Consider the following 26,007-nt stretch of genomic DNA (forward strand, 5'->3'; position numbering starts at 1 on the left):
TATTGAAATATTTTAAGGATATTATTCTGATTATTACTGAAAAGAACACTGAACATGCTTCGTGAATAAAATGATGATTGGAGGTAGAACACTTTTTATTGTCACTGCATGGTACAGATACTCAGCACATGCAGTTTAACATCAGAAGTGCAAATAGTAGCGTATACACACCTCAGTGCAAATAAGCCTAATATTGTCCCCGTTTGGCCACAATAACAGTGATGCACTGTGTTCTGCCACCTTTCTATCACAAGCAGCATTAAACTTTTCGCAATTTGATCTACGCTAATGCTTCTAATGGATCGGACTAAAAGGCCAGCTTACGTTCTCCATGTGCATCAGTGATCCTTGGACATCAATGACTCTGTCGGCGGTTCACTGGTTCTCAACACTGGTTTTCCTGACCACTGCGGTCTGGGAACATCCCATAAGAGCTGCTCTGACCCAGTCCTCTAGCCATTACTATTTCTGTAGACTTTCTGTAATTTAGTAGACTTTTTAGTTAAACCGTTTAGAACTTTATCATGCCCTGATACATTGTGCAATATTATCACAATAACAATATCACATGCAAAACCACTAATTATACAATATTATGAAAATCATGTGCAATATTTATATTTATATATCTTTATGCAATATCAAATATTATGTGCAATATAAATCCTGGGTGTTATAACATAAATGTACATCAAATTCAAATCAAATTCAAATTTTATTTGTCACATACACAGTCATACACAGTACGATATGCAGTGAAATGCTTGGACAACTGCCCGTGACCCTAAAATATAGACAATAAATAGGAAATAAATATAAAAAGGGAAACAGAAGTTAATTTTAATAAGTAAGAATAAAATAAAATTAAAAATAAAATAACATTATACAGTACAAAATATACAATATAAGAAAAAAGTATGAAAAATATAGAAAAATAAGAGACCGCTGTACAGTACAGGACAAAATAAACAATATAAAAAACATTTATGAACGTCCAGAGGGTCTGCAAATATGCTTGAAAGTGACATATTTAAAGTGTCTTGTGATAGGGTAATTGGTAATTAGTAATTTAACTAATGTCCACGAATGTGTTGTGCAGTGGCCACTAGTGTAAGTGAATGTCCACAGTGAGTGCAAAAACCATGTGTGTACAGTAGATGTGCAAAATGGATCAGTACTGTGTGGTGTACTGATTAAGAGACCGTATCGCCTGCGGGAAGAAGCTCCTCCTCAGTCTCTCTGTATTGGTCTTCAGGGAGCGGAATCAGAATATATTTTATTTTATATATATCGAAATATTCATTTTTTCTATATATTTTTATTTCATTTTATATCTGTTTATGTTGTATTTTACTTCTCTTTTATTATTACTTTTATTTTTTTTATTGTATTTGTATCTTTTAAATATGCAGACACTCACTAGAGAAACAATTTCCTTCGGGATTAATAAAGGCTTATCTTATCTTAAAATGTAAAAATAATAATAATCAATAACATAATTAAATTATATGTCATAAATATAGCTTACAGAATAGTAAAAAAAAAAATTCTTGCATATTCCAGATAGGAAGCTGGGGTCAGAGCACAGTGTCAGCCAGGATACAGCGTTAAGGTTAAGTGTTAAGGGCCTTGCTCAAGGGCTCTACAGCAGAAGGCCTGGTGGTGCTGGCGCTTAAACCCCCCGACCTTCCGATCAGTGATCCAGTAACCCACAGCCTTAACCGATTGAGCCACCACTTCCCCCAAATGTAAGGACAATCAGGCCCTGGAGCTCGGTGATCAGGATAGTGGGTATGACAGTATTAAAAGCAGAGCTAAAATCAATGAACAACATTCATTCATGTGTGTTATTTGCCAAATGGAAGAGGACTAAATGAAAGACAGTTGTCTTTTATATACCCTAGAGATCTTGCTAATATGTACATAGTTTCATCTTAAAATGCATACTCCAGACGTGATTGAATCAGAGTAGATCTCTGTTTATCTATTTTTCTCAGCACAAACCTTACACTTTGCTTGTTTGCGTGTCATTAATAAACCCCTATTTTATATGGTGCAGCCTCATAAGAAACCGCTGTCCCAATTTCATGGCATCACATGCTCTGTCTTTCTGTTGCGTATACATTGTGCTTCTTTAATTAAACTTCAACAACTACATTTTTTTTCAGCATTCCACCATGACCAGATCAACCGTCATTCTTGTTGATGCCCTGGATGAATTAAAAGAGGATGAGTTTGAGAGATTTGTGTTTTTTCTTGCTCAAAGTCCACCAGTTGGTTTCGAAAGAATTCCCAGGGGAAAGCTGGACAAAAAGTCAAGAGAGAAAGTGATTGATGAACTAATAATGAATTACAAGGAGGACAATGCTCTTTTGGTCACTATAGGCATTTTGAAAGAAATGAAGAAGAACCAGCTCGCAAGTGTAATAGAAGAGCAAATGAAACAAAAACGGAAAATGTCTGATCCAAACACTGTGCCTATAAAGAAGCAGAAACTGGCCAATGCACCGAATCAATCGTGTCCACCCGACAAACTGAAAAACACAACAGACAAAGGTAAGGGTGCTTTAAAACTGTGAACCTGTACAGCAATTAGCAGATTTCCCTGTTATAATTGTATATCAAAATAATGTTCTCACTGGGTCCAGTTACAGGAAAGAAACATAAAAACAAAAACCAGATTAATACATAGTTTTTTTCTTTAATACATGCGTGTTAAAAAGGTAGGACTTCGCTAGTGATAAAGTGAAACCTCGACATACGAATGCCTTCCCTTATGAATTTTTACTTGAACATTTCATTTCATTTAAACACTTAAAATTTTGCAAGAAATATGAAGCATTTTGGCATATAGCCAAAACAATTGAACCCCGGTTTAGTTGCACATACATCCGGGAACTGTTAAAAACTTGTTTGCGTCAGTGTAATGTAGTGAACTTTAATGTCTCTTTATTTTATATTTTACTTCGTTAACATGTTTTTTCCTATTTTTTTTCTATGCAAAAATACAGTATCATTATTGTGTTATAAATTGATAATATTGGTAATACAGGGGAACCTAGGATTGCAAGTAACGCGGTTTGTGAGTGTTCCGCAAGATGAGCAAAGATTTTTAATAAATTTTAACTTGGAAAACGAGCAAGAGAGCATCACGTGATCACAACTAAACCAATGGTCTTTCTTTCTCTTGCGCTGCGGACATCCGTGCACGCGTGTACTGTTTACTATAACACTGTGACGATGTGTGTGCGAGTAAAACATATTTTCCATATCTTCACAAACACACACACACACTCTGCTCTACACATAAATACTGCTCTGTCGCGATTCTTTTCAAAGGTAAAGTGCAGGTTAATTTGTTTTATTTTTACTTTACAGCAGTGATTCTGTAAGTGTGCGCTCACGCGAGTGTCATTACTGATTTTCATTTACAGTATGCATTTTCATTTTGTCTTTTTAATTAATGTGTGTGTGTTTGTGTGAAAAACTTCAATAAGAGAGGAAGAAGGGTATTGTGTAAGAAGAGAAGAGGGGAGGGGCTGATTCCCACACAGCTAGCTTCACACACACATAGCGCCTGCACTTATAAACGGAAACACTTATCTGTCTGGATTTAGTTTTAGTTTTTTTTTTACAAGGGAAAGTGCAGGTTAAATATTTTTACTTTATGTTTTGTATTAATTATTTTTCTGTATTTATTTTTTGGGCTGTGGAACGAATAATTTCAGTTTTCGTTATTTCTTATGGGGAAATTCCCTTTGGTTTACAAGTGTTTTGAAATACAAGCCCGCTTCCGGAACAAATTATGCTTGTAATCTAAGGTTTCAATGTAGTTTGGTTGGGTAGAACAGGTTTTCTGCATTTACATTATTTCTTATGGGAAAATTTATAATGCAATATAAATTGTCACCTTCAGAACTCACCTCCAGAATAAATTAAATTAGTATGCCAAAGTTCCTCTGAGATGTTTAACAATCAGTATATTAACATTAGTTGAAATTTTTTTCATTTAGGAATAGAGCAAGATCTTCACAGTCTCATGACAAAACATAAAAACTGGCTAAAAATGAAACATCATTTCATAATTGAAGAGACTGCTAAAGATAAGAAAAAGATTCCACTCAATGGCATATACACAGATCTTATAATTACAAAAGGAGAGAGTGAAGCTCGTGATAATGAGCATGAGATTTTGATGAATGAGAATTCACAATTTTTATATGAGACCAAAATCAACTGCAATGACATCTTTGGTCCGAACGAAGAAGAAATCAAGACGGTTCTTACGAAAGGTGTCGCTGGCATTGGAAAAACAGTCAGTGTGCAGAAATTCATCCTTGACTGGGCTGAGAATAAAGCCAATCAGGACATAATGTTTCTGTTTGTACTTCCGTTTCGTCAGCTAAACCTGATTAAGTCTAAACCTGATGATGGTTTGAGTCTTCATGAACTTTTGGTCCACTTTCATCCCGCACTTAAAGGCTGTCACTCAGAGAAGTACGTCGACAAGAAAATCTTATTCATATTTGATGGCCTAGAGGAGAGCAGAATTGAAATGAGCTTTAGACAAGCTCCTGATATCTATGATGTTAACGCTAAATCCACAGTGGAAGCTTTAATTATAAACATCATCAACAGAAATTTATTACCTTCTGCTCTTATATGGATAACGTCTCGACCAGCAGCAGCCAATCAGATACCATCCCAGCACATTGACCTAGTGACAGAAATTCAGGGATTCAGTGACTCCCAAAAGGAGGAGTACTTTAGAAAGAGAGTTGCTGATGACCAAGCCAACAGAATCATCTCACACATTCGAACAGCAAGGAGTCTTTACATTATGTGCCACATTCCGGTCTTTTGTTGGATTTCGGTTACAGCTCTTCAGCCTTGGCTTACCCGCAAGTGCAAAGAAGAAATCCCTACAACTCTGACTGAAATGTACTCTCACTTTTTACTTGTTCAGATGAACAGGAAGAATGAAAAGTTTGATGAGAACCCTGAAATGGATTCACAGTCACTGCTTGAGTCCAACAAAAAAATGATCCTGAAACTTGCTGAGTTGGCATTCAAACAGCTGCAAAAAGGCAACGTCCTCTTTTATGAAACAGACCTAAACGAGTGTGGAATCGATGTCCAAGAATCATTTTTATACTCTGGACTTTGCACTGAAATCTTTAAAATGGAATCTGCTTTTTACCGTAGAAAGGTCTACTGCTTTGTGCACTTGAGCTTTCAAGAATTTTTTGCTGCTCTCCATGTGTTCTATTGTTACTTAAGCAAGAACATTGAGGAAGTGAAGATGTTTCTTCCAAAGACCAAGGCCAAGACTTCAGAAATACATTTGGATGTCCTAATGAAGCATGCAGTGGATGAGGCCTTGAAGAGCAAGAATGGACATCTTGATCTTTTCCTCCGTTTTCTTCATGGCATGTCATTGGAATCCAACCAGAGACTCCTGCAAGGTGTACTGCCCCAATCCAAGAGCAGCTCTGAAAGCATCAAGAAAATAAAACAGACTCTGAAGCGTGGACAAAAAAAGAACATTAACCCTGAGCGCTGGTTGAATCTTTCACACTGTTTAATAGAAATGAAGGATGACACACTACAGCAAGAAATTCAGACTTACCTTAAGTCAAAAAATAAATCCAAAAAGCTCACTCTTGCACACTGTTCTGCAATGGCTAACATGTTTCAAGTTTCAGAGGAGGTGATGGATGAATTGGATCTGAAAAAGTACAATACAACAGAAGAGGGACGTAGAAGACTCATCCCAGCTTTAAGGAACTGCAAAAAGGCAATGTGAGTATATTATACTTGTAAAGCACTTTATTTAATTTGTGCCCTTATATTTAAATGTTCAGTCATGGACATATGTTGATCAGGCTTATAAAGAATTGATTAATACATTTAATACATTTTTGATTTCCCTTGCTGTAGCCTGGCAGACTGCAACCTTAGCGAGAAGTCCTGTGAAAATATTGCATCAGCCTTACAGTCAGCAAATTCACCCCTGATAGAGCTGGACCTGAGCAACAATGATCTACAGGATGAGGGACTGAAACTGCTCTACGAAGGCCTGAAGAGTACAAATTGTAAATTACGGATACTTTGGTAATGGCATGTTTCGCTTGCATACTTGTTTTCCCCAAGTGTAGGTTTTATCCAGGCTCTACAGTTTCATTCAACCTTCTAAAACATGCAAGACGTTGAATAGACCTAGTCTACCCATCTCACTCCTAATGTTCCTGGGAAAGATTGCAGACCTCCCACCACCCCAACCAGTATCAAGCAGTTATTAAGTATACTTTAGTTGTATTTAAAGTAGATGTGACCATTAAAGTATCTTTCACCATCATACAAATTGTTAATTTATTCATCTAGAGGTGGTGTGTTTATGACCATTCCTGAAGGGCCAGTGTCCAGAAACGTTTGATGATTTGTTTGCTCAAACACGGCTGATTCAACTCATTTGTTAATTAGGTTTAGTGAGTGTGTTTAAGTAGGTGAATTACCAAACTGTGCTGGAAACTAGCTCTCCAGGACCGGATAATTATAGTATCATGAAAAAGGTTATTTTGCTCTGTATTTAAATTAAAAAAGTGAAACTCATATGTTTTAGATTACATGTAAAGAAAAGGTTTTAAATATTTCACTTTACATTTAATGAAGCTAGAATATTAAAGAATGACTTTTAATTAGATTCTAATTTTTCAAGATGCACTGTATGGTAACTATGTCCTCGTCATTGTGGTGGTGGATTTGGGGAATTCTGAGCTAAGAGCAAGAATGTGCCTTGGAAAGATTACCAGTCAGTAGCTGCACCACGAGCATATTCATATCTAGGGGGAATTTAGAGTAGACATGTATTTGGGATGTGGGAAATACATGACTGAAACCTACTGTAAACATTTTAGATATCGATTTTTAAAATTGTTTTGGGTTTGTTTTTGTTTTGTTCTGGAAATTAGCTTTGTTCATTATTTGTTATTAACAAATAATGGCAATCATAATTAGTAAAATATACTAAACACATTTTGTCTCACATCTACAGTCTCTCCAACTGTAAGCTGACCAAATTTTCATGTGAAGTTGTTGCTTCAGCTCTAAAATTAAGAAAGTCATCTCTGAGAAATCTGGACCTAAGCCACAATGACCTGCAAAAGGGAATAAATCAGCTGTGTATTGCACTAAAGAACCAAAACTGTAAACTGGACACATTAAGGTTAGTCTCAGACTTATATTACTTTAAATGTTCCACAAACATTTGAAAATAATTATCAATTGTAAATACCAATTCATTTTTCTTACTAAATTGTCTTTACTCAAATACTGTATATATTTCTGCTCATCTGCCTTTTTTGTGCTTCACCTTGCCTCCTCCTGACCTTGTTCCACTGTGGAATCTAATTGACATTCATCTTACTTAAGAATTTATATTATTTGAATATCTAAACTTTATATTGTGTTGAATTAGGTCCGTAGTTACTTAGTGGTATATTTTCTTTCTCCGTCAAGTTTGATCTTACACACAGGTGTAGTACTGTACATTATTTGAATCTGTAAAGGGTCTAGTTTTATTTATGTACACTCACAATATTCACAAAACAATGTGCTTTTGTAAAATAAAAAAACAGGGTGTGTTTTTAGCCGTCTCAGGCTCCGCGAAAATATTTTTGAAACGTGTCGCTAAACTGAACTAAAACTCGAAACTGTGAATACTGCAGTCACAGACATGAGATGGATATAATATATCTATAGAAAGTTTTAAGGGTCTACTTTTAAATGGTGCAAGTTACATTGAAAACAAACATTATCTGTTTATGTAATCCGTGCGAAACCAAGGAGAGGCAGAGAATTTCTGTCACAGGTCATTATCTGATAATGACCCAAGGCAGGACACGCCCACACGCTATTCACATGGAAAACAGTCAGGGTACTCTACATACAAGGCCACACCCCCTGGACACCGGCATGACAAGTTTTCACACAGATTCAGTGAGTTTTCTGCGCGTTTGGAAGCTGGCACGTGCTACACATCCGAGGAAGCTCTGTAGAATGTTTTGGACAGAATGAGAACATGGATCCATCATGCCTTGTTACCACTGTGCAGGCTGGTGGTTGTGGTGAAATGGTGTGGGGGATGTTTTCTTGGCACACTTTAGGCCCCTTAGTGCCAATTGGGCATGGTTTAAATGCCATGGGCAACCTGAGCATTGTTTCTGCCCATGTCCATCCCTTTATGACCACCATGTACCCATCCTCTGATGGCTACTTCCAGCAGAATAATGCACCATGTCACAAAGCTCTAATCATTTTAAATTGGTTTCTTGAACATGACAATGAGTTCACTGTACTAAAATGGTGCTCACAGTCACCAGATCTCAACCCAATAGAGCATCTTTGGGATGTGGTGGAACGGGAGCTTCGTGCCCTGGATGTGCATCCCACAAATCTCCATCAACTGCAAGATGCTATCTTATTAATATGGGCCAACATTTCTTTTTTTCCCCTCCCCCTACTGTTCCTGTTGTAGTTTTACCTTGCATATATGGACAGTTTATATATATATATATATATATATATATAGTGGAACCTCGCATTACGAGCATAATCTGTTCCGGAAGTGGGCTCGTATTCCAAAACCTTTTAATAACTTATTATTCGTTCTACAGCCCAAAAAAATAAATAGGCCTACATAAAAATAAATACTACAAAATATAAAGTAACAATAAAACAAATTAACCTGCACTTTACCGTTCAAAAAAGTAAAAATAAATCCTGGCAGATAAGTTTCCTTTTGTGCACGCAGGCGCTGTGTGTGTGTGTGTGTGTGTGTGAGGCTAGAGTAAGTGGAGACTCTTGCTTTCAGCCCCTCCTGTCTCCCCCTTCTCATCTTACACATTAAAACTAGCGGAAAGACTGTTGTTCTCTTCTAAATTATTTAAGCTTCTCCGCTTTATTTTAATGTTGCTCGCAACAGCGTAACAGTCCATTAATTCATGCTGGTGTAATCCAACAAAAAAATCCAACAAAAAAAACTACTGAAGAACCAAACTCAGGCTCAATATCCTAGCTTACATCTCGCATTCGGGTTCACACACACCAGACTGCATTACCCACAATGCATCTCCCGCACTGGACTACACTTCTGTAAACAGCGGTCAAAAATCAACGGCTCTCTCCCGCTACACTGTTTTATCTGAAAATTAGCAATAAACATCGCTAATGACCCTTGCAAACTAACAGAATTACTGCTGTAAAGTAAAACAAACAAACAAATAAACCAGCACCTTACCTCTGAAAAGATTTGCGAGTTTCTTCGGAAAGCAGAGTGTGTGTCTCTCGCCTTAATTTCTGTGTGTTTGTGAAGGGGGCTTCACTCACACACACACACACATAGCCGGCACAGTGTCAAATTACGCTCACGCATGCACACACACACCGCGATGAGGATGAAAATAGATTTTTAACCTCTAATGAGACTTTCTTTTGCTTTACTTGTGCGCACACACACGTGTGTTATAGGAAACAGTACACGCTGTACACACGTGCTTCCGAACACAAAATAAAATATGTTTTACACACACACAGGGTCACAGTGTTATAGTAAACAGTACACGTGTGCACGGATGATGATTATAACAGTAAGAGATGAGCACTAAGACCCAGCAGGGGAGACGATTCCGAAAAACCTTAGTTGGCTTAGTTGTGATCATGTGACGCTCAGGGTAAAAACAAGAAACGCATGCGTAAAACATGATACTTAGTGCTCGTAAACTAAGACAATGCTCATTTCTGCTCAAGTCAAAATTTATTAAAAATCTTTAATCTCATCTTGCGAAACACTCGTAAACCGTGTTACTCGTAATCCGAGGTTCCACTGTGTGTGTGTGTATATATAAATATATATATATATATATATATTTAATATTTAATTCAATTCAATTCAGTTTTATTTATATAGCGCTTTTAACAATAGTCATTGTCTTTTTTTTTTTTTTTTTTTTTTATCCGGCCTGTCAGTATCACAGATAACACATAGAGTGTATGTGTAGCTGTTCTATCATCATTCACAGCCATTTCTTTTTTTTTTTTTTTTTTTTTTTTGTTTCCCATATTATAACAGACAAGACCGGGGGACCAAAAAAAGAGAAGAGAGTAAAAAAAAAAAAAAAAAAAAAAGGGAATAAAAATAAATAAACAAACAAACAATTGAGGGGAAAAAAAAAAAGGGAAAAGAGAAGAAAAAAAAAAAAAAAAAGGGAGGGGGGGGGGGGAGGGGGGAGAGAATACAATCAAAATTTGCTTCCGCACCTGCCGAAGAAAAAGAGAAAAAAAACAACAGAAGACACAACAGCAGAGAAACCGCAGCCACAACCAACACCTGCACGACTCGCGGCAAACCACAAATCCCAAAACCTGTTGATTAATAAAATATTTTGAAATAAACATTTTGTTTTGAAGCAACAGCAAAGACAGTGTGTGTGTGAGCACCTGTTTGTACACCAGTGTGAACGTTTGTGTGCACACCTGTGTGTGTGAGCGCGCTTGTGTTCATAGGGCTCCTCCATGTAAATGTTTAATAGTGTGTGTGGGGGACCACAGTCCCGTCTCGCGAGGCATGGAGCAGATACGGCGGAGACACGGGTCCCAGACATCCAGAGGCCCCCCAGAGCACAGGAGTCTCAGCAGTCTCATTGTCTCAAAGCAGCTTCACAAAAATTAAAGAATTTTATATATATATATATATATATATATATATATACACACACACACTACTGTTCAAAAGTTTGGGGTGACTTTCTAACTCCATGATGGTTCCTGATTTTTATTTCTTTCTACATTGTAAAGGAATGCTAAAGGCGTCCAAAACATGCATTAATCTCCTTTGAACAGTTAATGGTGAGATGTTTCTGCTACTTCTGCTCTGTAAAGACTTCATATCACCTCTAATCTGAGGTGCTGTTAATTGGTCATTTTTCAGGCTGATAACTCTAAATGAACTTCTCGTCTGCGGCAGAGGTAGGTTTTGGTCTCGCCCTCCTAGGACGGCCTTCATGAGAGCCAGTTTCATTATAGTGTTTGACGGATTTTGCAAATGCACTTGACAATACTGTTCTTGCAAGAACTATTACAGAAAGGCTGACCTCTGTGACTTAAAATAACAAATAAGGTTGTTTTTGTTGTTGTTACGTAATTACCTAATTCCATGTGTGTTATTTTATAGTTTTGAAATCCCCAGTATTGTTGTAAAATGTAGAAAATAAATCAGTAAACAAAAACAAAGAAATTTGCAAGAGAACCCAAACATTTAAACCGTAGTGTGTGTGTATATATATGCGCACTACACTGTGTTTTTTTTGCACTTTTTTACCCTGAATGTCTGTTGTTACACTGTTCATTTATCTTGACCTTTTCCTGGAATTTTTGCAAGTGAATCTTGAGTTATTCTAAATAAACTACAAAGACAGAAATATGTTTTGTCCTTAAATCATTTTTTGTAGCACTTTCCTCTGTCCCTTACCTGACTAAAAGGGGTAATTATGCAGCTCATTATGCGGGTCTTTGTCTTGTGAACAAAGTGAATTAATGCATCATTCACACCTCCTCGCATACAGCCTTTCTAAACAAAAAAGTGTCTTTAAATGAATGTATTGTTTTCTGTAATTGAGTAAGTGAGATGATTGTCACATCATTTCGAAGTAAAACCTCTACACTACAAGATCCAGGTCACAAAAGTCTTGTACACAAATGTCATAAATATGTTTTGTAGTCTTATTTCAGTGACCTTTTTTTTTTTTCTTGTTTTCAACGATCACGCACAACTTTTTTTTCCTCCAATATACAAACTTGTACATACATGCTGCTCACATGTTACTGTAGCCCAGTTTGTGCTAAATACAGTGTAATCAGATATTTGTCATGTCTTTGGTGGGAAGGAACGCAAACGCAGGGCTGGAAATAATTAAGAATATTTATTTCTTTTTTCACAAACCCAAAACGAACACAGAACAAAACAAAATCAAAGATAACAAAACTAAATGGGGACGAGCTTCCCCAGGCCGGGTCTGCAGGCGGGAAATTATGAAGGGGTACTTAGGTCACACCAAAACGACTGGATTTACAGCCTTGCGAGGAACTCAGCGCTGCCTCAGGGTCAGCCTTGAACTTGAACTTTTCCGTAAGCGAAACAAAAAGGTCTTCCGCCTGCAGACTCCCTCAGTCCTGGGTAAAGACAAAAACACACAATGATCAGACACATGGGGGAACACAAAGCATGGTGACAACAGTGAACAGACGAGGGGCTACGGGTTCGGCTGGAATAAATAGGGACACACACGGGGTAGACACAGGTGCAGGTAATCTAGGAATTAGGGAGGACATGTTACACACGCAGACACACTAGGGGGAGACAAAGCGACGGCTCAGTAGACGGGTGAGCCAGATCTTACTCCCCAGGACTGAGGTGGCTCAGATGTGACATTACCCCCCCTCCCAGGACCGGCTGCCCGGGAGAGGTGCGGGCGCGCTCTCTGCGTGACCGGAGGGAGTCGGGATCCACCGACCCGCGGGATTTGCCGGTGGGGGGGTCGGCCCGGAGGTCGGGGTGCTGGGCGATCCGGCCGTGTCAGGTGGAATTCTGTAATGAGCTCTCTGCTTAGCACATCACGGGCCGGGACCCAGCTGCGCTCCTCCGGTCCGTACCCCTCCCAATCTACCAAGTATTGCAGAACACCTCCTCTCCTCCGGGAGTCTAGAAGTTTTTTGACCCTAAACGCAGGGGCGCCCGCTATTTCCACAGCCCCGGGGAGCGAAGGCTCTGCGACGCCTCCGTCCAAGGGCCCTCGTACTACTGGCCTGAGAAGGGACACATGAAAGACAGGGTTAATACGCATATGTGCAGGTAGCTGTAACTTAAAGGAGACGGGGTTAATGCATGTAACAATGGGAAAGGGGCCGATGTATTTAGGGGAGAGTTTGCGGCATGGAAGGTTAAGGGAAAGGTCCCTTGTCGAGAGCCACACTCGATCTCCTACCTGGAGCGGAGGACTTTCCCTTCTCCGTCTATCGGCGAATTTTTTAAAACGGCGAACTGCTTGGGAGATCTTTGTGTGCGCATCCTCCCATACTTTTTCCGCTTTCTTAAACCACTGATCCACCACGGGGATATCGGTGGGAGTGGCATCCCATGGACAAAGCGGTGGTTGGTGCCCCAGTATACATTGAAACGGCGTTAAGCCGGTCGAGGAGTGTTTTAGTGAGTTTTGCGCATATTCCGCCCAGAATAAGCAGTCTGCCCACTCATGTTGTCGACTACTACAATATGCCCGGAGGTACCTCCCGAGATCCTGAACAGTCCGCTCTGCCTGCCCATTAGATTCGGGGTGATAACCCGACGTTAGGCTAACTGTGGTCCCCAACTTCTGGAAGAAAGCTTTCCAGACCCTCGCGATGAATTGGGGACCACGATCTGAAACAATGTCCTCCGGAATACCGTAGTAGCGAAACACCGAATCGAATAGGGTTTCTGCCACCTGGAGGGCGGTTGGAAGTGAGCCAAATGGGAGGAATCTGCATCCCTTAGAGAAGCGATCTACCACGACTAAGATTGTAGTGTACCCTTTTGACACCGGCAGATCCGTTACAAAATCCACGGCGACGTGGGACCATGGTCTGTTCGGTGTGGGCAGGGGCATTAATTTTCCAACTGGCAAGCATCGAGGGGTTTTGGTTGTTGCGCAAACTGCACAAGACGAAACTACTGTTTTCACGGTTTCCCGCATGTTTGGCCACCAGAACTTTGGTTCCAGGAGATGATAGGTTCTCAAAACGCCGGGGTGTCCTGAAGATAAGTTGGAGTGTGCCTCTATCGTCACTCGTTCCCGAAGTGATTCCGGGACGTAGGTTCGGCCCGGTGGACACCCCGGCGGCACGGGTTGGGACCGTGTCGCCTGGGTGATCTCCGAGTCGATATCCCACATTACCGGAGCCACGACAAGTGACGGAGGCAGTATGGTTTCAGGATCCGAATTCGGATCCGGCGTCGGAAAACAGCGGGATAGCGCATCCGCCTTTATATTCTTTGAACCGGGACGGTACGTGATGGTAAAATGGAAGCGCGTGAAAAACAGCGCCCATCGGGCTTGACGAGAGTTAAGTCTCTTTGCTTGTTGGAGGTACTCTAGATTCCTGTGATCTGTTAGTACCACAAATGGATATTTGGCCCCCTCCAACCAATGCCTCCACTCCTCTAACGCCGCTTTGACTGCTAGCAGTTCGCGATTCCCGATATCATAGTTGCGCTCGGCAGGTGTCAATTTCCGTGAAAAAAAAGCACAGGGGTAGAGCTTTTCTGGGTGGCCGTGGCGCTGTGACAGCACTGCTCCCACCCCCACCTCCGACGCATCGACCTCGACTAAAAAGGGCTTCTCTGGATTAGGTAGTTTTAGAATAGGCGCAGAGGTGAAAGCGTGTTTTAGGCGCTGGAACGCCGTACGTGCTTCCAGCGAAAACGCGCGTAGCCGTTGTGGTTTCCCTTTTAACAAACCGGTGAGCGGTGCTGCCATTGTGCTGAAGCCCCTAATGAAGCGCCTATAGAAATTAGCAAACCCAAGAAAGCTCTGTAGCGCCTTTACTGTCTTGGGTTCCGGCCATTGTTGCACCGCCGTTACCTTGGTCGCATCCATTTCGACCCCCTGTGGTCCTATGTGATAGCCGAGGAATGCGATCTCACTCTTGTGGAATTCGCATTTTTCTGCTTTCACATAGAGCCCATGTTCCCTTAGTAGATGAAGGACGGCGGTTACATGACGGACGTGTTCGACATATGACCGCGAGTATATTAGGATATCATCTAAATACACTATGACAAAACGGTTCAACATATGTCGAAACACGTCATTCATGAACCCCTGAAACACCGCAGGTGCATTTACCAGTCCATAAGCCATCACGTTATATTGGTAATGACCTGATGTCGTGCTAAATGCAGTCTTCCATTCATCTCCCTTGCGAACACGAACGAGGTTATAGGCGCTGCGGAGGTCGAGTTTGGAAAATATGGACGCGCCGCGGAGCTGGTCGATAGCGGCCGGTACCAAGGGCAGGGGGTGCTTATATTTTACTGTAATTGCATTGAGCCCTCGATAATCAATACATGGACGAAGACCCCCGCCTTTTTTTTCAATAAAAAAGAAACCAGCCGATGCAGGTGACGTGGACCTGCTGATGAGCCCCTGACTGAGAGCCTCAGTCACGTATTCCTCCATGGCCCGTGTTTCCGCCACGGACAATGGATAAATGCGCGAGCAAGGCGGTGTTTTCCCCGGCAAGAGATCAATCGCGCAGTCCCACGGACGGTGAGGGGGAAGTCGTGCGGCTGCCCTAACACTAAATACTTCTTTAAACGAAGTGTACTCAGATGGCACTGTGGTCGATACCTGGGCGGTCGGACTTTCAATAGTGGTGGTTTGGACCGTTAACGTGGACGGTGTACAGAATTTAGCGCATCTTGGGGACCAGGAGATGATGCGTGAGCCTGCCCAATCGATATTGGGATTGTGAGAACTGAGCCATGGCAAACCCAGTACGACGGCTTGATCTAGCTGAGGAATCACAAAGAATTTTAATTCCTCCGCATGACCGGGAAATTTTAACCGGAGGGGCACGGAAAGATGTTCAACAGGCGAATAGATTAAGGTTTTGCCATCTAGAGCTTTAATAGTGATCGGGTGCGGAAGCTTCGACACTGGAGCTTGCAGCGAGGAAAGGACTGCAGATGAGACGAAGTTTCCAGCCGAACCCGAATCTATTAAGGGAAACACAGAGATAGAATGGTTATTAAATGATAAAGTGGCTTGTACACAAAAACTGTGGTGTGAACGCGGTGGAGTGTGTGCAGTTACTTTGCGTAACGGGCAATTACGAAGCTGATGTGTACCCCCCCCACAGTAAAAACATAGCCCCGACGACAGCCTTCGTTGTCTCTCCTGGGCCGACAGGCGGGATGTGCCCACGTCCATGGGCTCCGGCGGGCTCGGTTCGCGCGGTTCGACGGGGGTTTTGCTGAGGCTGAGCTGCCGACGCGGTTCGGACCCTCCGCTGGTTCCTTTCGCTGGATACGATCTGCGATGGCCACGGAGGTGCTGGTCCAGCTTAATCGCTAGTTGAATACTGTCATTTAGTGATAAGCCCGCGTCCCTGCATGCCAGTTCCAGTTGCAGGTCGGGGTGCAGTCCATCTCGGAACCTGGCGAGCAGACTTTTGTCACACCAGCCACTCTCCGCGGCGAGGATCCGAAATTTTACGGCGTAGTCCGCGACTGTAGATGGTCCCTGTTTCAGCCTCAGCAGTTGTTGTTCCCCCGTCCTTCCGTGGTCCGGATGGTCGAAAACCGCGCGAAATTCCTGAAGAAACTGTGGGTAACTGGAAGTGGTGCTCCCGCCGGCGTTCCATACCGCCGCGGCCCAGTCCATCGCCGGCCCCGTTAGCTGCTGAATGACGAAACTGACCTTCTTCCCTTCTGAAAGGTCAGGGAAGTCGGCCAGATAGAGTTCACAAGCTAGTAGAAATTTCTTGCACCCCTCGGGGTCTCCGGCGTACCTCTCCGGTGGGGCTGCACGTGGTGGCGAGCGTGCGGACCGGCGTTGGGGTGAGGACGGGCCAGTGGCGAGGCTCTGGACGCCGCGCGACAGATCAAGAACTGACCTCGCCAGCGCGTCAATCTGTCCTTGCTGTCGTCGGACGTAATCAAGGTAGGGGGGTTCATCTTCAGGGAGGGGTATCCCTGCTGCGTTCAAAAAGGTCTGTTCATCTGTCATGTCTTTGGTGGGAAGGAACGCAAACGCAGGGCTGGAAATAATTAAGAATATTTATTTCTTTTTTCACAAACCCAAAACGAACACAGAACAAAACAAAATCAAAGATAACAAAACTAAATGGGGACGAGCTTCCCCAGGCCGGGTCTGCAGGCGGGAAATTATGAAGGGGTACTTAGGTCACACCAAAACGACTGGATTTACAGCCTTGCGAGGAACTCAGCGCTGCCTCAGGGTCAGCCTTGAACTTGAACTTTTCCGTAAGCGAAACAAAAAGGTCTTCCGCCTGCAGACTCCCTCAGTCCTGGGTAAAGACAAAAACACACAATGATCAGACACATGGGGGAACACAAAGCATGGTGACAACAGTGAACAGACGAGGGGCTACGGGTTCGGCTGGAATAAATAGGGACACACACGGGGTAGACACAGGTGCAGGTAATCTAGGAATTAGGGAGGACATGTTACACACGCAGACACACTAGGGGGAGACAAAGCGACGGCTCAGTAGACGGGTGAGCCAGATCTTACTCCCCAGGACTGAGGTGGCTCAGATGTGACAATATTAGACATTTAGTTTGTAAGTAACTAAAAAATACACAAATGTCAGGAAATGTTAGAACTTCTTCGGGGCCCAAAAACACCTTCAGACTCCTAAGGGTTAAATAATATTCTATAAAGATGAACATCAACCTGCATGTCAGGTTCTCTGTCTAGAAAACAAATAAATAGGATATTTGTTCTCCAAGGCAATTTTTAATTTCACAACCTAATCATAATTGATCAGCTTGATAAACCACTTGGTCTTAGTTCATTTCATGACCTTACTTTAAGTTTTTTTTTTATTATTCTGTAGTACATATCTGTACATACATAAACATCTACAGTATATACTGGACATCGCCTGGCTAAAAAAGTTGCTGTTTAAGAAGGGTTAAATTATGGGTCTGCATCAAGCAAAGAAAACTGTTGGTAGATTGCAGGAATTGGGTTAAGAACTGTCCATGACATTCTTAAATCCAGAAAGGGTTTGAACCCTTAACCACAAAGTTTGGACCACATGAAGCGATGCACCCATCATGCATAGTTTACAAGCTTCTGTACAAGCCTCTGGAGGCAGTGTTATGATCTGGGGTTGCTTCTGTTGCTCAGGTCTAGACTCTGCAATGTTATGTGTCAATAAAATGAAGTCAGCTGACGAACTGTATGTACTAAATGACCAGGTCATCACACCTATGGAGTTTTTCTTCACGATGGCACGGCCAACATGTGGTCCTAGGGGCATGACAAATCATTTTCACATATGAACTGGCCACCTCGCACACTGTAATCAAAGCTAAAGGTGTTTTTTTTTTTTTTTTTTGCTTGGCAGTGTATGAAAAACAGTGTATAAAAAGTCTTTGTTTCAGTGAAGCTTTTATGACTATCTTTTCTCTAAATGTTGTCTCTCTTTCTTATTTAACAGGATCTCAGATAGTAAACTCACTGTAGAATCCTGCCAATACATTGGTCCAGCTATAGCAAAGTCACCTCTGAGAGAACTGGATCTGAGTTGCAATAACCTGGGAGACGCTGGAATGAACCTGCTCTCTGATGGACTGAGAAGTTTAAAATGTAAACTGAACATACTGAAGTAAGTGTTGGATGAAAAAGGATAAACACACTACATAAACTGCCTGAAGGTTTCAGACAAAAACTGACTTGTTTGATGTTCATGAAATTCATGTCTTTCGTAAGGGTACCAAGCACAAAAAAATCTTTTTTTTTTCTGAACATATAATAGTTTACTGAAATATTCTCTCTTGCTTTACATTTTATTACAGACTTTCAGACTGTAAACTCACTGAGCAGTCTTGTACAGACATCTATTCATTTCTGCATAAATCAAACTCATCCCTGAGAGAGCTGGACCTAAGTGATAACGACCTGCTGGACTCTGGTGTAAAAACACTGTCTGCTGGATTTAAGAGTTCAGGATGTGTTTTGGAAATACTGAGGTAAGTGATTTGTCAAAAAAAGGTGAAACACTAAAAAAAAGTGCTGAAATACTACCTAATTCGCTGGACCCATTTGCATTTGCATACCGTCCAAACAGATCGACTGATTATGTTTTTTTTTTTTTATCTCAGCTCCAAATAACTAAAATATATTTCTAAATACATTTAATATTTTTAAGTAACTTATGCAATTTTGAATTAGATATACTGTACTGTATAAGCCTGATGCATCATCCATTATAGTTTTTAGTTTGTTGAGATGTGACTAATCTACCTTTTGAGTGCTTTTTTCCCCCTTATTCCTATCTCTAGGCTGTCTGGCTGTTGTCTCACCGCAAGAAGCTGCTCTTCACTCACTTCAGCTCTGGAGTCAAACCCTACACATCTCACAGAGCTTGACTTAAGCTACAATCATCTAGGTTTGGATTCAGAATGGGAACAACTTTTATCAATGAAGAGAAGTTCAGTCTATAAACTGGAGACCATTAAGTAAGAGAACTCTATTGTTATGACCTGCTCTAGACTAGGCCAAATCATCTACATCATCTCCTAAATCCTCTCCTCTCAATCTAAAAAAAAAAAAGCCTATTGTTGGTATTAATTTCATCTGTGATGTAGGTTTTAGATACTGAGGTTTTTATGTTTCAACTCTTGTGTATTTAATACTGTATACATTTTTTTGCATGTTTGTAACAGTCAGAAGACTAGTAATGTGAATATATGGTACATTTTTCCATATATCCACATTACAATATTTTTGCCAAATATGGTATGGTAAAGCCCCTTTAACCACCAGGTAAAAAAATCCTTCTTAAAGGACAGTGAAAGGACTGATTATTGTATTCTATATTCCAGTCTTGTATGACATGAATGTGGTGTCAGTACTCAACTTGTGTGGACGATGTTTTATTTTGTCAGAATAAAGATATTGTGTGGAAATCCCTACACAAGTAAATTTTAAGCTCTCTATGCTAATCAACTATCCTATTGCTAAGTACAGGCTCCTGGCTCTTCCTCACGCTCTAAGTGAGGTTGTGGTAAAGAGAGCTGCTTTGGGAGGTAATATAGTGCCAGCTATTATAAGATTTCCCAAGCTGCAACTGAGTAGGCTACCGATGTCCCCATCAGACCACAATTAACCAACACGACAAGTAACCAGAGTAAAATTGATGTAATGCAACAGAAGAACTATAAAATAATTGAATCATAAAATGGCCTGGTTGCCTTAAATAGGTGGAATGAAATTTGGCTAATACAGTCAAGACCATAAATCTTCTAATAATGCCAAGTTTTTTGGTATTTGGCTTCTGCACACTACATTGAATTAGAAGTTAAACACTCAGGCCAAAGGGTTTGACAAAAGTGTGGCATTAACAATTCAGGAATTTTAATACACTCTTAAATATTTGGCTAGATGTTGTGAAATCGTTCTTTATCATGGACTGTATTCTGTGGTCATCCATTTTAGTTGTCTTCCAGGCATTTTGCTTTCGTCGAGCTTGCCAGTTAATTCATTTTTTGTATTTTTGCGGTCTCCCTGATGGGTTTATTTTGTTTTTTCAGCCTACAGTAATCATGGCCACTTGCATAGACTTTTCTTTGGATCTCATGTTGGGAGTTTGAGTGAACATCTACCAAATGCAAATGTAACACTCAGAACAACCTCCAGGCCTTTTATCTGCTTGATTAGTCAATTCAATTCTATTTTATTTAGCGCTTTTAACAATGGTCATTGTCTCAAAGCAGCTTCACAAAAATGAAAGAATTTTTTTAAAAAGAAAATATTTGGAAGTGTGTATGTGTGAGAAAAATGTGTCTAGATAATAATGAGATGAATGAATGATGAATGAAATGTCTCTGATCAACAAGCCAAGGGTGACGGTGACGGTGGCAAGGAAAAACTCCCTGAGATGGCAATAGGAAGAAACCTTGAGAGAAAACAGACTCAATCAGGGAACCCATCCTCATCTGGGTGATAACAGGTGGAAATAACATAATGTGTGTTGTGCAGGTAAAAGTTCAATATAACAGAAGTTGTTTAAATTGACATGAAGTCCAGTTCAGCACAGGGAGTCAGTAGGTGCAGAAGGCAGATGGGGTCTTGGTCACTGAAAGCACAGGAGCAGCATGCGTAGCTCCAACCATCATAAAGCAGAATCCAGCTGGAGCTAGTCCTTCTCTGGATGCCTCAGATCCCTCGCAGGGTTGGCATTTGTCTACTGAAGCTGGCACAATCTCCCGATGCCTCGGGATGGGTAGAAAAATGCAGAACAGATGGAGAGAATTAGCGTAGTTGCCATTCAGGATAGGTGTACTGGAGTATGAGTTTATGGGATAAGTTGCATGTATGCCAGATTAAAGAGATGCGTCTTGAGTCTACTTTTATACTGGGAAACCGTGTCTGCTCCCCGAACACTGTCTGGAAGGCTATTCCAAAGTTTTGGAGCTGAATATGAAAATGCCCTGCCCCCTTTTGTAGATTTTAAAATTCTGAGAACTACCAGAAGTCCGGAGTTTTGTGATCTTAAGGAGCGTGGCGGATTATAGCGTATCAGAAGACTGATTAGGTATGTGGGAGTTAAACCATTTAAGGCCTTGTATGTAAGTAATACTATTTTGTAATTAATTCTAAACTGAACAGGTAGCCAATGCAGGGATGATAATATTGGGGTTATATGATTATATTTTCTGGATCTAGTGAGAACCCTGGTGGCTGCATTTTGGACCAACCGAAGCTTGTTTATTGAGGATGCAGGACAACCACCTAGTAATGCATTACAATAGTCCAGTCTGGAGGTCATGAATGCATGAACTAGCTTTTCTGCATCTGGTACGGATAGAATGCTCCTAAGTTTGGCAATATTTCTATGATGGAATAAGGCTGTTTTTGTGATATTGAAAATATGATTTTATGAAGTTACTGTCTAAAATTACGCCCAGGTCTTTTACTGTTGAGCTGGTAGTAACAATACATCCTTCTAAATGCAGGCTGAATTGTGAAAGCTGTTGTGTGCTGGTTTTTGGGCCGATAAGTAATATCTCTGTCTTATCTGAATTTAGTAAAAGAAAGTTATTGGTCATCCAATCTTTCATGTCCTGGACACACTCAGTTAATCTAGACAACTTGTGTATTTCGTCTGGTTTTGTTGAGATATATAATTGGGTATCACCAGCATAACAGTCGAAACTAATCCCATGTCTTCTAATGATGTTACCCAAGGGAAGCATGTATATTGAGAACATCAGAGGTCCTAAAACTGACACTTGTGGGACCCCAGGCGTAGCTTCACTGGCATAAGATAAGTTTATACAGCTCTTCCTGTCCTATACCTGTAAAGCACTGAAAAACTAAATGTGAAACTTAAGGCTGAACTAGATCATGAGATGCTATTAGAGGTTGAACCGCCGTTATTTTCTTCCTGATACTATCGTTTTTTTCATTAAAGAAGTCCATAAAGTCTTCACTTCTAAACTGTGATGGGATACTCTCTGCAGGCATCTTAGGTCTTGTTAGGCGAGCCACTGTACTAAATAAGAACCTGGGATTGTTTTGGTTTCTTGCTATCAGTTGGCTAAGATGCTTGGTCCTAGCAGTTTTTAGAGCCTATCTATAGCTGCACATACTGTCTTTATACGCAATTCGAAAAACTTCTAATTTAGTTTTCCTCCATTTTCGCTTGAGCTTACAGGTTGCTTTCTTTAGGGCGCGAGTATGACTGTTGTACCATGGTGCAAGTGTTTTATCTCTTACTTTTTTTTTTATCTGATGGGAACAGTGTCCAATGTACTGGTAAAAAGAGTGCCCAGGCTGCTAGTCACTTCATCTAGATCATCTGCATTTGGAGGTCTAATAAGAAAATCGGACAGATCTGGCAGATTACTTGTGAATCTGTCTTTAGTAGTCGGATTCATATTTCTAACAAATTGATAACATGGGGAGACCCAGCTAATCTGTTCTATGGGTAGAGTATATATCAGAAGGTGATGATCTGTAATATCACTTTGAGGTAAGATCTCTATATTAGAGACATCTATACCATGGGATATAATTAAATCTAGCGTATGATTACAGCGGTGAGTTGCTCCATTTATATTTTATTTAACCCTAAAGAAATTTAGCAAATCCATAAATGTGAGTGCTAAAGCGTTGTTAGCATCATCTACATGAATGTTAAAGTCTCCTACTATTAACACCATTAGGTTAACCAATAGGTCTGATAGCAGATGTCGAAAATCGACATATGGCCCTGAGGGTCTGTACACAGTGGCCAGGGTAAGATATAGCGCGGGTTTATTATGTATTTTACTGAGTGCAACATTAATGATAAGCACTTCAAATGAGTTAAACCTGGGCCTTATTTTCTGAGTAACAGTGAGTATATTATTGTAGATAGTTGCGACACCACCACTGTGACCATTTAGACGGGCCTCGTGCTTATAAAAATATCCTGACGGAGTAGACTCATTCAGACTAATATATTCATTTGGATGACCAATAACTTTCTTTTACTAAATTCAGATAAGACAGAGATATTGCTCATCGGCCCAAAAACCAGCACACAAAAGCTTTCACAATTCAGCCTGCGTTTAGAAGGATGTACTGTTACTACCAGCTCAACAGTAAAAAACCTGGGCGTGATATTAGACAGTAACTTGTCTTTTGAAAATCATATTTTCAATATCACAAAAACAGCTTTTTTCCATCTTAGAAATATTGCCAAACTAAGGAGTATCCTATCCGTATCTGATGCAGAAAAGCTAGTTCATGCATTTATGACCTCCAGACTGGACTATTGTAATGCATTACTAGGTGGTTGTCCTGCATCCTCAATAAACAAGCTACAGTTAGTCCAAAATGCAGCCTCCAGGGTTCTCACTAGATCCAGAAAATATGATCATATAACACCTATATTATCATCCCTGCACTGGCTACCTGTTCAATTTAGAATTAATTACAAAATAGTACTACTTACATACAAGGCTTTAAATGGTTTAGCTCCCACATACCTAACCAGTCTTTTGATACGCTATAATCCACCACGTCCCTTAAGATCACAAAACTCCGGACTTCTGGTAATTCCCAGAATTTTAAAATCTACAAAAGGGGGCAGGGCATTTTCATATTTGGCTCCAAAGCTTTGAAATAGCCTTCCAGACACTGTTCGGGGAGCAGACACGGTTTCCCAATTCAAAAGTAGACTTAAGACGCATCTCTTTAATCTGGCATACGTGTAACTCATCACATAACCTCATACTCCAGTACACCTATCCTGAATGGCAACTACGCTAATTCTCTCCATCTTTTCTGTATTTTTCTACCCATCCCGAGGCATCTGGAGATTGTGCCAGCTTTAGTAGACAAAGGCCAACCCTGCGAGGTTTCTAAGGCATCTAGAGAAGGACCTGCTCCAGCTAGATTCTGCTTTATGATGGCTGGAGCTACCATCCTGCTCCTGTGCTTCCAGTGATCCAGACCCCATCTGCCCTCTGCACCTACTGCTGAACTGAATCTACACAACTTCTGTTATATTGAACTTTCACCTGCACAACACACATGATGTTATTTCTATCTGTTATCACCCAGATGAGGATGGGTTCCCTGTTGAGTCTGGTTCCTCTCAAGGTTTCTTCCTATTGCCATCTCAGGGAGTTTTTTTCTTGCCACTGTCGCCGTCACCCTTGGCTTGCTCATCAGAGACATTTCATTCATCATTCATTCATTTCATTATTATCTAGAGACATTTTTCTCACACATACACACTTCCAAATATTTTCTTTTCTTTTCTAGAAAAAATAAAAACTTTAATTTTTTTTTTTTTGTGAAGCTGCTTTGAGACAATGACCATTGTTAAAAGCGCTATATAAATAAAATTGAATTGAATTGAATTTGGTTTAAGCCAGGTTTCAGTGAGGCAGAGTGCGTCAAGGCAATAATCATTGTTTCTTTAACAATAAGTGCTTTAGGCGCAAGGGATCTAATGTTGAGAAGTACAAACTTTAGGGGTAGATTTTGATTACTTATTTGGCCTTTTTTTGGTTTTATGGTTATCAGATTGTTTCGGGCAAATTAAACAAATTTATTCTTTTTTTCTCACTATTCGGGGAACGGTCACCCCCCCATTGGTAGTGAAATGGTTGTAATTCATTACAAGTTAATGCCACACTTTTGTATTAATTTCAACCTCCAAGGTCGGGGTTTATTTCACACCTTAGGTCTATGCGAGTGAAGTTTGCATGAACTATTTCTTCTTAAATTGATGTGATTGTACAGTACATACTATTTGCTCTTTTTGACTGAGTGTATCTGTGTTCATTGTGCCTGCCCATGATTTTTATTTTTCTGTACTTCTAGAATGGACCAAAGAGGGGAGCTAAGAAAAGCACCAGGACTCAAGAAGTGTAAGTTGTTGTTTTTTTTACACACACCACACAAACATATCAAAATCCATATCGTCCTGCTGATATGAGAAATAAGAAATAATCACAAAGGATTTGTCGTGCAGTACTGTTGGTACTTCTGGAGTCCTAATTTTGACTTTTGCTGTAAAAGTAGAAATATTGTGAAAAGTATATGGATATAGGATATAATCATGAGGAAACATTCATGTACAGATGCCTGCAAGCTGACACTGGACCCGAGCACAGCCCACACGCGCCTCTCGCTGACCACTGATAACACCAGGATGACGCTCATGAGAGAAGATCAGCCATGTCAAAACTCCAGACAGAGATTTCAGTACGCAACACAGGTGTTGTGTAGAGAGAGTCTGTCTGGACGTTGTTACTGGGAGGTTGAGTGGCATCAGGGGGCCTCCATCGCTGTGGCGTACAAATCTATCAGCAAGAAGGGACGCAGAAATGACTGCTTGTTCGGACATTCCAAAAAGTCCTGGAGCCTGGAGTTCGAGAATGATTACAGTTGCTCAGTAGTGCACAATAACAAGAGCACGGTCAGATCACATCTTGAGTGTAACAGAGTAGGAGTGTATGTCGACTGCCCAGCTGGAATTCTCTCCTTTTACGCCATCTCTGCAGAAACTCTGACACTCATACACACATTTCGCACAGTGTTTATTGAACCACTTTTTGCAGGATTTGGACTCAAGGATGGGCATGCCTCCATCTCTCTCATCCATCCATGAAGCTAAAATTAAAATAAATTGCCACTTAATATATTTTATATAAATAGA

The 26,007-nt window shown here is 40.7% G+C and overlaps 1 protein-coding gene across 1 annotated transcript; it reads left to right on the top strand.

Annotated features, from left to right (window-relative positions):
* Positions 1-1,667: 1,667 nt before the first annotated feature.
* Positions 1,668-26,007, top strand: LOC128506558 (NACHT, LRR and PYD domains-containing protein 3-like). Its single transcript, XM_053477068.1, has 10 exons — positions 1,668-1,791; positions 2,169-2,556; positions 4,014-5,802; positions 5,941-6,114; positions 7,055-7,225; positions 18,286-18,453; positions 18,644-18,817; positions 19,130-19,306; positions 25,170-25,216; positions 25,430-26,007. The coding sequence occupies exons 2-10, from the start codon at positions 2,178-2,180 to the stop codon at positions 25,957-25,959; spliced, it is 3,609 nt and encodes a 1,202-aa protein (XP_053333043.1). The 5' UTR covers positions 1,668-1,791; positions 2,169-2,177; the 3' UTR covers positions 25,960-26,007.

Source organism: Clarias gariepinus, chromosome 18, assembly GCF_024256425.1.
Source record: "Clarias gariepinus isolate MV-2021 ecotype Netherlands chromosome 18, CGAR_prim_01v2, whole genome shotgun sequence".
NCBI lineage: Eukaryota > Metazoa > Chordata > Actinopteri > Siluriformes > Clariidae > Clarias > Clarias gariepinus.